Raw genomic sequence first — 13,043 nt, 5'->3', positions numbered from 1 at the left:
TTCATTAAGTAACCTGTAACTGAACACCAGAGCGGGCCAGGTTGGAGTGTAGCTCACCAAGGCGAGGGACTCTGATAACTGCAAGAACAATGGGGCAAATTGGACTGAAATGGAAATGAAAAAATGTTCAAAAGGTTTTAACTTCTGAAGCAACTCCTGTAGTGACATCATAATTCCTGGTGATATCATTACTTGCTGACTTATCACATGATCTTCTCGTTATGTTAAAGAGCTGTGACCTCACAAACACAAACCTCCAGCTCGTGCAAAACTCATTCATCCTTGTGTCACCTCCCCTCCTCCTTCAGAATAGAGCACACCCCAATCCAACGCAAGCCAAAACATCAAAACTGGCCTCAGTTCAGGGCACAACACCATATGGCCAAAAGGAATGTGTTAAGAGAAACACGCAATGACATTTGTCTCTCTCTGTGCTCTAATGATTCTGATATATCTCCTGGATGGTCCACTCTTGGCTGAGAACCATGTCAAGTGTGGAACTCGGTGGGAGGTCAAGAAGTCTTTCCAAGGGGAACCCCAGCCCAGCCCCTGGCCTTGGCAAGTCAGCATTGAGATGGCGGTGGAGAACAGGCACTTTTGTGGTGGAGCTATCATCAATGAGTTCTGGATCATCACTGCTGCTCACTGCTTTATGCCGCCCATATCACAAAGCTTGGAGGAGATTGTGGTGGTCATTGGGTTGAACAAACAACTGACACCAGAAACCTGGGTACGCTACTCCAACCCCCGTAACGTCATTTTGCACAATGGGTTTGATGAGGAAACAGGGGCAAATGACCTTGCGTTGGTGCGGGTGAGTGAGCGCATCATTTTCGGGAAGTATGCCATGCCTGTGTGCTTTCCCGACAATGAGATCTTCTTTGGGAATACCTGGCTGAACTGTCGAATCACAGGCTGGATGAAGACAGGTGAAGACACGACCGATTCATTGCAGGATGCACCTATAAAGATCATCTCCTTCAGAGAATGCAATACCACAGTTTTTGGTGGCAATCTCCAACCGACAATGATGTGCATGGAATTCGAAGAAAATGAGCGCATTGGTTGTCACCTGGACAGCGGCGGCCCTCTCGTTTGCAAAATTAATAGCACGCAGCAATATTTCTTAATTGGGGTTGTCAGTTGGATCACTGATTATGAGAAACGTTGGCCTGGAGTCTTCACTGTGACCAAATCGTATCTGAATTGGGTTGAGCACATCACTGCGCGGTATGGCAAGAAGTTCAATTACAAGGAGTACGGAGCAGATTTGGTCAATCACCATCACAGATCCATGATAAGGCTCCTGGCACAAAATGCAAGTACCCAGAATGCACAAAACCACTCAGGTACAAGCTTGGCCAGTCCAGGATTGACAATTTCGACAAGCACCAAACTCCCACAGACACTGAAACTGACTGCAACTGGGAACATCTACACTGTTTCGATGATTGGAATTGTGCTGGTCCATCTCCGCTCCTTGCTGGTCACTATGCTGGCAGCTTGACTGAGAGATCCTTAGTGGAAAGGACCAACACAAAGCACTGCTGAACTATCTGCAACCAAATCTTTGATCGATCTGCAATTCTGTGCAAATCTGACTCATGCATATTTCCATGAACAATGATCCTCCATTTATTTCTGATTAGATCCAAATATTAAATATTTAGCGGAATAGAAAATTCAAATTGGAAAATTTCATTGAGTTTTTTTTGTTTCCACAATTAACCCGCAGTTTTAATGCAAACCCAGCTTGTGTCAGCAATTTTTCGGGTCAAGTTAGACTGCTAGAGAGTGCTGAAAATGTGTTGCTGGAGAAGTGCAGCAGGTCAGGCAGCATCCAGGGAACAGGAGAATGACGTTTCGGGCATAAGCCCTTCTTCAGGAATGAGGAAAGTTTGTCCAGCAGGCTAAGCTAAAAGGTAGGGAGGAGGGACTTGGGGGAGGGGCGTCAGAAATGTGATAGGTGGAAAGAGGTCAAGGTGAGGGTGATAGATCAGACTGGGGTAGGGGCGGAGAGGTCAGGAAGAAGATTGCAGGTTAGGAAGGCGGTGCTGAGTTCGATGGATTTGACTGAGACAAGGTGGGGCGAGGGGAAATGAGGAAACTGGTGAAATCCGAGTTCATCCCTTGTGGTTGGAGGGTTCCGAGGCGGAAGATGAGGCGCTCTTCCTCCAACCGTCGTGTTGTTGTGGTCTGGCGATGGAGGAGTCCAAAGACCTGCATATCCTTGGTGGAGTGGGAGGGGGAGTTGAAGTGTTGAGCCACAGGGTGGTTGGGTTGGTTGGTCCGGGTGTCCTAGAGGTGTTCTCTGAAACGCTCCGCAAGTAGGCGGCCTGTCTCCCCAATATAGAGGAGGCCACATCGGGTGCAGAGGATGCAATAGATGATGTGTGTGGAGGTGCAGGTGAATCTGTGGCGGATATGGAAGTTTCCTTTGGGGCCTTGGAGGGAGGTGAGGGGGGAGGTGTGGGCGCAAGTCTTGCACCTCCTGCGGTTGCAGGGGAAGGTGCCGGGAGTGGAGGTTGGGTTGGTGGGGGGTGTGGATCTGACGAGGGAGTCACGGAGGGAGTGGTCTTTATGGAATGCTGATAGGGGAGGGGAGGGAAATATATCCTTGGTGGTGGGGTCTGTCTGGAGGTGGCGGAAATGATGACGGATGATGCGCTGTACATGGAGATTGGTGGGGTGATAGGTGAGGACCAGTGGGGTTCTGTCTTGGTGGCGGTTGGAGGGGCGGGGCTCAAGGGCGGAGGATCGGGAAGTGGAAGAGATGCGGTGGAGGGCATCGTCGACCACGTCGGGGGGGGAAATTGCGGTCCTTGAAGAAGGAGGCCATCTGGGTTGTACGTTTTTGGAACTGGTCCTCCTGGGAGCAGATGTGGCGGAGACGAAGGAATTGGGATAATGGGATGGCGTTTTTACAGGGGGCAGGATGGGAGGAGGTGTAGTCCAGGTAGCTGTGGGAGTTGGTTGGTTTGTAGTAGATGTCCGTGTTGATTCGGTCGCCTGAGATAGAAATAGAAAGGTCGAGGAAGGGGAGGGAGGAATCTGAGACTGTCCAGGTGAATTTGAGGTCGGGGTGGAAGGTGTTGGTGAAGTGGATGAACTGTTCAACCTCCTCATGGGAGCACGAGGCGGCGCCGATATAGTCATCGATGTAGCGGAGGAAAAGGTGGGGGTGGGGCCAGTGTAGTTGCGGAAGATGGACTGTTCCACATATCCTACGAAGAGGCAGGCATAGCTGGGGCCCATGCGGGTGCCCATGGCCACTCCTAGAGAGTGGCCATGGGTTTTAGGAGATTAACAAGCGAGTAGAATAGAAGGCATAATGCTTGCTTTCCATATACATAATACATTTCTGTAAAGATCCTGCAATAGAGTAAGGTCCCCAATTAACTTTTGCAAGTCTGTCTATGGTTGAGACATAAGGAGTGGGACCAAGGCCTGAGTGGAAGAGGTAGGCTATCCCACTTCCTGAAGAAGGGCTTATGCCCGAAACGTCGATTCTCCTGTTCCCTGGATGCTGCCTGACCTGCTGCGCTTTTCCAGCAACACATTTCCAGCCACTTCTATATCAGGCTGCTTCAGGCCCAAACTTCAGGGTAGTACAGGTCAATTGCAATCCCAATGACTAATACACGGCATAATGTGTTCCTTACTCTCTCTGTGGCTTATCTTACACTCCACTGCTTTCGGCTCTGCGATCTAACAATCTATTCATTGGTTTTTAAACTATTATTCCTTTCTCAGTGTTGAGATATAGTCATAGAGTTGTAAGGATGGACAGCATGGAAACAGACCCTTCAGTCCAACTCATCCATACTGACCAGATATCCTAAATTAATCTAGTCCCATTTGCCAGCACTTGACCCATATCCCTCTAAATCCATCCTATTCATACACCCATCCAGGTGCCTTTTAAGTGTTTAATTGAACTCACTCCCAGCACTTCCTCTGGCAGCTCATTTCATACAAGCATCACCCGCCGCCTCTTAGGTCCCTTTTATATCTTTCCCCTCTCACCCTAAACCTATGCCCTCTAGTTTTGGACTCCCCTACCCTGGGGAAAAGACCCTGACTATTCACCCCATTCATACCGCCCATGATTTTATAAACTTCCATGCTGCAGGGAAGTAATTAAAATACCTGACAAAGAGAGACCGTGATGAATGGTTGATGTATGTGCAGAGCTTGGTTTTTGAACCCCATTATGTCACAGGTTTCTGGTTAGTTATTTGATGTTTCAGTGTCAGTTGTGGCTCAGTTGTTACTCATCGTTCTCAACAAGGTTAATAGCACTCACCGTTGTTTATAAACAGTGAACACACAACAAATTCAGACTTTCGATTAAACACAAAAATACATAAAATTTTGCTGTTTGAGCTGTGCTGCTGTAGTTAGCTACATAAAAGCAGCATTTCTCTTGGATGGTGGGTTGTTGCTGAATTTGCTCAGTATATCCAAACTAAACTCAACACAAAGGTTCTTGCCCATTTCCACCTTCAATATTCAGGAGATCCAGCACTGAGGCTCCATCGAGAAGATGCAAAGCGTTTTAGATAGCACCCTCCAAACCCACAAACACAATCACCCAGAATGACAAGGGATCCCCTTTTATCCCTTTGAGCCACTCACCACCCTGGCTTGGAAATATATCACCATTCATTCACTCTTGCTGGATCAAAATCCTGGAATTCCCTTCCTAAGGGCATTGTGGGTTAACCTACAGCAGGTGGACTGCAGTGGTTCAAGAAGGCAACTCACCCCACCTTCTCAAGGGTAAAAAGGATGGGCAATAAATGCTGCACTAGCCAGCAATGCCCACATCCCATGAATTAAAAAATAATATGTCCTTTGCTATGATTTATACAAAGAAGTTTGTTCAAGCTTTAGGTAGACAGGAATGTACCTGAATTAGAAGGGCCAGAGAAGGTTGTGATACTCTGGAATGTCAGTCAGGAGTTCTTTGGGAATATACAGACTGGTGACATTGGTCTTATTCCCCTGACAACCAGGAATGATACAACGAATAGCTGGATACCTCACTCCACTGATCCATGTCACTGTTGAGGCTACTGCATCATTATAATTAAGGTCATGGGTGGGAGCACCAGGAGGATGATGTTTTTCTGATACATCAAGATCTGGAATGAGCTGCCTGAAAGAGCAGTGGGAACTGATTCAGTAGGTATCCCTCGTAAAATGGAAATCAGGTAAATGCTCAAAGGGAAAAGTTGACATGACCTGGGAAGGACAAAGTGAGTTTACTGAAACAAATCTTCCAAAGAGCAAGCACAGGTAGAATGCTCAGAATGGCCTCCTCCTGTGCCATAAAATATTGATTTACAAAAGGAAACACTCCCCACCCCTCCATCCAAAAAAAAACTCAACAAGCATCCATGATCCAAAAATAGTCGTAGTCACTCTGAGGTGATGACGTCTGATGATAATATTTGCTGATGTACTGCTCAGTTCCTGTACGTGGACTGGGAGCAAGAGGAATAGGAAGAAGGGACATTAAGGAGCGACAGAAGTTTGGTCTGGAGTACTGTAGATCCAAAACAGAAAGGGAGTGGAGTATGAGTCTGAAAACCCACATGAGGGGAATGAGAAACCAGCAAACAGAACATTAGGAGCAGTGAGACTTGAGGGTGGACAATGAAGAGCAGAGAATACTGAGAGTACTCTTGGAGAAGTAAAACTCACTGCTTAGACAGATACAGTCACCAGGATGAATCATTTATAAGATTATCCTGTTCCTTCCCTCTGTATATATCCCCTGTACAGTGACAACAGCTTATAAAACATTCATCTCAGGAGCATATTTCTGAAGTGTGGAAAATGGGAAGGCGATAGCAAATGTTAACTAGTAATCCAGAGCCCCAGACTCTAATGTTTGGGGACAAGATTAGAGTGGCGCTGGAAAAGCACAGCAGGTCAGGCAGCGTCCAAGGAGCAGGAAAATCGACATTTCGGGCAGAAATCCTTCATCAGGGCTGTTCGGGGACATGAGTTCAAACCCCACCATGGAGATGAATTCCACAAAAACCTGGAATTGTAAGCTACCCTAACGATAGTGATGGAATCATTTTCGACTCTGTTAAAATCCACCTGGTTCAATAATGTCCTTTATGGAAACAAATCTCCTGTGTTCCCTGGGCTGGCCTACATGTGAATCCAGACCCACAACATGGTCGAGCAAGTCACTGAGCTCAAGGGCCATTAGAGAAGGGCAATAAATGCTGGTCTAGCCAGTGATAGCCACATCCCAAAGGTGAATTAAAAAAGAGGATAGTAACCAGTGAGCAGCTGAATATGCTGCTACAGACTGAACGGACTTAGACATTGCCCACACTTCCTGATGATCCATCTCAATCCCAAAGGAAATTTGATGAATACAAGATAATGCACAGGTTAATCCAGCCTGCCCCATGCCCTGACCTCATTGCAAAACTGGGAAGTCAGACAGGAAGCCCAGTCAATGGAATAAAGGGGAGTGGAAGGAAAGCTTGGGAAATCCTTCTTCAACCTTATAAATTCCTGCCCTCCGCAGTGATCAAGTTGGTCCTGAATTTCCTTTATAAAAGATGATCTTAGTCTCAATCAGAAATAGGTTCCTGATGGAAGGAATTCAGTGAATCAGTGTTCACCACACAAGATGAGAGGCTGAAAAAGAACCATCTCTCATCATCTAACTCCCTTTGGCCTGAACAATATAATATTCTGAACCCTGCTCCTCATTAGCCTGTTTAAATGAAATACTGCCAATTGGAATGCAGTCTATTCCATTCATTGGCTTTGCTACTCAATCAGATTAAGCCTGTATTTGAGGTTATTGTGATGATTAATCCCCTTAATGTTATAATTTTCTGATGATCAGGGGAACTTATGTGTTCATAATACACATAAAATACTTTGATAAATTTATTACATTTTTCTTTCATGAGAGGTGTGTGCGCTTCAGTAGCACAGCTTGGGAAGATGGTGTTGAGCTGCCTTGAATGTGACTGAATGGCCTGCCTAGCCATTGCAGAGGAAAATCAGAATCATAGAATCCCTATAGTGTGGAAACAGGTCATTTGACCCATCGGGTCCACACCAATCCTCCAAGGAGCATCCCACTCAGACCCACCCTATCCATGTAACCTTGCATTTCCCATGGCTAATCCACCTAAACTACACATCCCTGAACACTATGGGCAAATTAGCATGGCCAATCCACCTAACCTGCACATCATTGGACTGTGGAAGGAAACCGGAGTATCTGGAGGAAACCTACACAGACACGGGGAGAATGTCCTGAAGAAGGGCTTATGCCCGAAGCATCGATTCTCCTGCTCCTTGGATGCTGCCTGGCCTGCTGCGCTTTTCCAGCACCACACTTTTCAACTCTGGTCTCCAGCATTTGCAGTCCTCACTTTTTCCACAGGGGGAATGTGCAAATTCCACACAGACAATCACCTGAGGTTGGAATTGAAGCCAGGTCCCTTGGTGCTGTGAGGCAGCAGTGCTAACCACTGAACTACCGTGCCACCCTTGAAAGTTGCTATGGGTCTGGAGTCACATGTAAGTCAGACTGGGTAAGGATGGACAGATTTCCTTTTGTATAGGACATTTGAGTTTTTACAACAAGCATGGGTTACCATTACTAAGACTAATCCTTTATCCCAGATTTCGTTCATGGATTGAGTTTACATTCTCTGGCTTCTCTGGTGGAATAGGAACCTCTCGCTTCCAGTCTCCAGGTTACTAGCCCAGTAACGTGCTGCTATGGTACAGTATTCATAGGGTGACCCCTGTGCCCTTTTGTGCATTATTATTGAATGATGTGAGGCAGCAGAATCGGAGAGATTTCCGGTTGAGCGAATGGTTCGCGGCATTAAACTGGTGCATGACTAAAACCTGTTTTATTTTTGTTCACGCCATGTTTTTAGATGCAGCATCAAATCACTCAGCTTCCTGCTATTTCTGGCTCAAATGAATTGATTTCACTGTTCAATAGCTGCCGTGTGAGTGGTTTTATCACACTGTCTCCATGGTAACAAAGCCCGTAAGGCTATTTTGGTAAATTAAAGATGGATATTTTATTAACATGCAGTTGAAGCAGCAATGTGAACTATTCATGTCATACTCTGCAAAATAAAACAGAAAAAAACATGTTGATCACAACAGGGGCAAATATGTAAATATAAAATATTCTAACATTATGTAAATTCTGTTCTTGAATTGCCCTCATGATTACTCTCACACTCTATTCCAGCTGGTTCAATCCTAATGCAAACAATTCTGCGACTGATTTAAATCAGAGCCAGGAATACACAACTTCAAACCTTGTCAGCTCTCACCAGTGAGAATTCCTTTGCAGTTTGTTCAGTGGCTTTCCAATGTTTCCAATACAACTGGAAGGCTGGAAGAGGGTGAAAATGGAAGTTTGAGAGGTAATGGGAAGTTTGGGAACTGAGGTTTTAATTAAGTTTAATTCTTCAAACAATGGAAAACTATAAAAGAAAATCATTTGAACCCTTTGCTCCTGATCACAGATCAACCTCTTCAAAGCTGCCATGTTCATTTTGCATTGCTTTAGCACCTTGCATCAGCTCAAAACATCCCAATCTGTTGGCAGCCAATGATGCCCTTTCTTTCTAAATGACCTATATAAATATGCTCTATATATAACATATATACTTTGGGGTGGCACAGTGGCTTGGTGGTTAGCACTGCTGCCTCACAGCACCAGGGACATGGGTTCAATTCCTGCCTTGGGCAACTGTCCATGTGAAGCTTGCATATTCTCCCTGTGTCTGCGTGGGTTTCGTCTCAGAGTCACAAAGATGTGCAGGTTAGGTGAATTGGCCGTGCTAAATTGCCTGTAGTGTTTGGTACATTAGTCAGGGTAAATATAAGGTAGGGGAATGGGTCTGGGTGGGTTACTCTTTGGCAGGTCAGTGTGGACTTGTTGGACCGAAGAGCCTGTTTCCACACCGTAGGGAATCTAATCTAATCTAAAAAAAAGTTGTTGTGTTGTCGCTGCTATAATTTAGGAATGTAGCCATGTGCAGTAAAATTGTAATGTTAATTAATCAGATCTCCATTTCCCATGTTGCTGATTGAGCAATAAATATTGGCCCAGATGTTGGGCAGAACTCTCCTGTTCTGGTTTGGAATAGTGCCATAGAATTTCTTACAATCTCTTGAGGAACAGTCTAGTGTTAAGTGTAATATATAAGTGCATATAACCAAACAGATGAACTAATAGAACAAACTGAGATATAAAAAGCATGATCTAATGGCCATGACTGAGACGTAACTGCAGGATGACCAGATTGAGACCTGACTATTGAACAGTACGTAATATTTACAAAGGACAGAAAGCTAGGAAAAGGTGGAGGAGTGGCTGTATTAATTAAAAATGATATGAGCACAATAGAGAGGGATGACCTAAATTCAGGAAACTAGATAGAGAAGCGATAATAAAGACAAGAGATCACTTGTGGGGGTGGTAAGTATTAGAAATCCTAACAGTAGCAAGGTAGGACATGTTATTGAGGAATAAATAATTGAAGTTTGTCAAAAGGGTCCAGCAGATATCAAAGGGAATTTTAACCTTCATATAGACTGGAGAAATTAAATGCAAAAGAGTAGTTGGGATGAGGAATTCAATGAATGTTTACAGGATAATTTCTCAGATCAGGGTGTTATGGCATCAACCAAAGAACAAGTTTTACTAGATCTGGTTTTGACTAACGAGATAGTATTATTTACTGACCTTGCAATGAAAGCACCCCTGGGTAGAAGTGACCATAATATAATTGAATTTTATATACTGTGGATCAAAGACTACGACTTTGTAACGAGGACAATTATGAGGGAATGAAAGCAGAGCTAGCAAATATCAACTGGAAATTTACATTAAGGATTTGGTTAGTAGAGATGTAGTGGCAAACATTTAAGGGGATATTTCAACAAATACAGAAAGATATATTCCAACAGACAAAAATTCTAAGGACAACCCCATCGTCCGTAATTAACATAAAAAGTCAAAGATAACATCAAATTCAAAGAAAAGGCACATAATTCTGCAAAATTAAGTGTCCAAAGATTGGATACAATCTGAAATCCAGCAAAGATTTACATAGTGGTTAATAAGAGGGGAAAAATTAGAATATGAGATGAAGTCAGCCAAAAATATAAAAGAAGATAAAAAGAAGTTTCTTCAGAAATTTAGAAAAGAAAAGGGTTAACAAAATAAATGTGGGCTTGACAGAAAGTTAATCTGTGGAATTAGTAATAGAGGATAAAGAGATGGCAGACGCATTGAACAGATATTTCACATTGGTGTTCACCAGAGAGAACATAAGTAGCATCCTGGAAATAACTGTAAATCAGGAATTGAAAGGGAGGGATGAACTCAAGAAAATTACAATAACCAGGCAAGTGGTACTGAGCAAATTGTGAGTTGACACGTTTCCAGGACCTGATAAATTTTATACTAAAATCATAAAAGAAGGTGAGATGGTTGATATGTTGGTTTTCGTTTTCCAAGACTCATTAGATTCAGGAAATGTTCCTTTTGATGAGAAAATAGCTAATCTAACTGTCTCATTTAAAAAGGGACTGAGGCAGAGAGCAGAAAACTACAGACCAGTTAGCTTAACATTTATCATCGGGAACATGTTAGAAGCTATAATTAAAAACGTTATAACAAAATTATAAGTTCAAGGTAATCAGGCAGAGCAAGCATGATTTTGTCAAAGAGAAATCATGTTTAGCCAACTTATTGGATATTTAGTAGACATTTGGATAAGTACATGAATAGGAAAGGTTTGGAGGGATATGGACTGGGAGCAGACAGGTGGGACTACATAAAAGATAGAACAGTACAGGCCTTTCGGCCCTCGATGTTGTGCCAACCGTTTATTCTACTCTAAGATCAGACTAACATACATACCCTTCATTTTACTATCATCCATTTGCCTATCCAAGAGTCACTTAAATGTCTCTAATGTATCTGACTCTAATACCCCACTGCTGACAGTGCGTGCCATGCACCTACACTCTCTGAATAAAGAACCTTCCTCTGACATCCCCATAAATCTTCCTCTAATCACCTTGAAATTAAGCCCCCTCATTATACCCTGGGGAAAAGTCTCTGGCAGTCCAGTCTTTCTATGCTTCTCACCATCTTGTGAACCTCTATCAAGTCACCTCTCATCCTTCTTTGCTCCAATGAGAAAAGCCCTCGCTCCTGCAATCTTTCTTCATAAGACATGCCCTCCAGTCCAGGCAGCATCCTGGTAAATCTCCTCTGCATCTCTCTAAAGCTTCCACATCTTTCCACATGAGGCAACCAGAACTGAGCACAATTTTCCAAATGTGGTCTAACCAGGGCTTTATAGAGCTGCAGCACAACCTCACTGCTCTGAAACTCAATCCCCCTGCTAATGAAAGCCAAAACACCATCTGCCTTCTTAACAACTCTATCACCTTGGGTAGCAACTTTGAGGAATCTATGGATATGGACCCCAAGATCCTTCTGTTCCTCCACACTGCCAAGAATCCTGCCTCAACCCTATGATCTGCATTCAAATTCAACCATTCAAAATGAATCACTTCACACTTTTCCAGGTTGATCAGTCCAGTTCTGCATCCTCTCAATGCCCCATTGCAACCTACAACAGCCCTCCACACTATCCACCATTCCACCAATCTTCATGTCATCTGCACACTTACTAACCCATCCTTCCATTTCCTCATCAAGTAATTTATAAAGATCGCAAAGAGCAGAGGTCCCAGAACAGATCCCTGCAGAACACCACTGGTCACCGAGCTCTAGGCTGAATACTTTCCGTATACCACCACCCGCTGTCATCTATTGGCCAGCCATTTCTGTATCCAGACAGCCATATTTTCCTGTATTCCATGTCTCCTTACTTTTTGAATGGGCCTACCATGGGGAACCCTATCAGATGGATTGCTAAAATTCATGTACACCACATGTACTGCTCTACCGTCATCAATGTGTTTTGTCACATCCTCAAAGAACTCAATAAAGCTTGTGAGGCATGACCTGCCCCTCACAAAACCATGCTGACTATCTTTAATCAAACTATGGTTTTCTAAGTAATCATAAATCCTGTCTCTCAGAATCCCCTCCAGTAATTTACCTACCACTGACAAAAGACTGACTGGTCTGTAATTCCCAGGATTATGTCTATTCGCTTTCTTGAACAAGAGAATAACATTTTCCACCCTCCAATCATCTGGTACTACTCCTGTGGACATTGAGGATGCAAAGATCATCGCCAATGGCGGAGCAATCTCTTCCCTCCTTTCCTGTAGTATCCTAAGGTATATCCAGGGGGCTTATCTATCTGCACGTTTTTCAAAGTTTCCATCCTCCTTCTTGACATCAACCTGTTTGAGCATATCAGCCTGTTTCATGCTGTGCTCACAAGTGAAAAGGTCCCTCTTACTAGTGAATACTGAAGCAAAGTATTTATTAAAGACCTCCCCTAACCTCCTCTGACTCCAGGCAAGAGATCCCTATCTAAATAGTTAGAGGCTGCAGAGCTGAGGATGCAGAAGGATCTGGGAGTTTCAGTGCATGGATCACAGAAGGTTAGTCTGCAGGTACTAGTAATCAGGAAAGATCATAGAATATGATGGTATATTGTGAAGGGAACTGAAAGCAAGAATAAAGAGGTTATGCTTCAGCTATACATGGTATCGGTGAGACTACATTTGGAGTACTGTGTACAGTATTGGGCACTGTACTTACAGAAGAATGTTAGTGCATTAGAAGCAATTCAGAGAAGGTTGACTAGACTAATGCCTGGAATGAGCAGACTGCTAGAGGAAAGGCTGGACCTGTATCTTCTAGGGTTTAGGAGAGTCAGAGGTGACTTAACCAAAACATATAAGATCCAGAATGGACTTGATGAGGTGGATGTGTAGAGGCTGTTTCCTCTTGTGGAACAATCTAGAACTGGGGTCAAAGTAGAAATATAAGGTGTTGCCCATGTAAAACAGAGATGAAGAAA

General features: G+C 43.9%; 1 protein-coding gene across 1 annotated transcript; it reads left to right on the top strand.

Annotated features, from left to right (window-relative positions):
* Positions 1 to 330: 330 nt before the first annotated feature.
* Positions 331 to 1,507, top strand: LOC122562962 (serine protease 27-like). Its single transcript, XM_043716264.2, has one exon. The coding sequence runs from the start codon at positions 413 to 415 to the stop codon at positions 1,505 to 1,507; it is 1,095 nt and encodes a 364-aa protein (XP_043572199.1). The 5' UTR covers positions 331 to 412.
* The last annotated feature ends 11,536 nt before the right edge of the window (positions 1,508 to 13,043 follow it).

This window comes from Chiloscyllium plagiosum, unplaced genomic scaffold, assembly GCF_037043375.1.
Source record: "Chiloscyllium plagiosum isolate Xiang-an unplaced genomic scaffold, Cpla_swu_hap1 HiC_scaffold_26, whole genome shotgun sequence".
Classification (NCBI taxonomy): Eukaryota; Metazoa; Chordata; class Chondrichthyes; order Orectolobiformes; family Hemiscylliidae; genus Chiloscyllium; species Chiloscyllium plagiosum.
The sequence above is the reverse complement of the archived record's forward strand: the minus strand, read 5'-3'. Positions and strand labels throughout refer to the sequence as shown.

What these genes read in the sequence shown, in the direction of transcription:
- LOC122562962 (XM_043716264.2), top strand. Translation starts at nt 413, where the DNA reads ATGACATTTGTCTCTCTCTGTGCTCTAATGATTCTGATATATCTCCTG.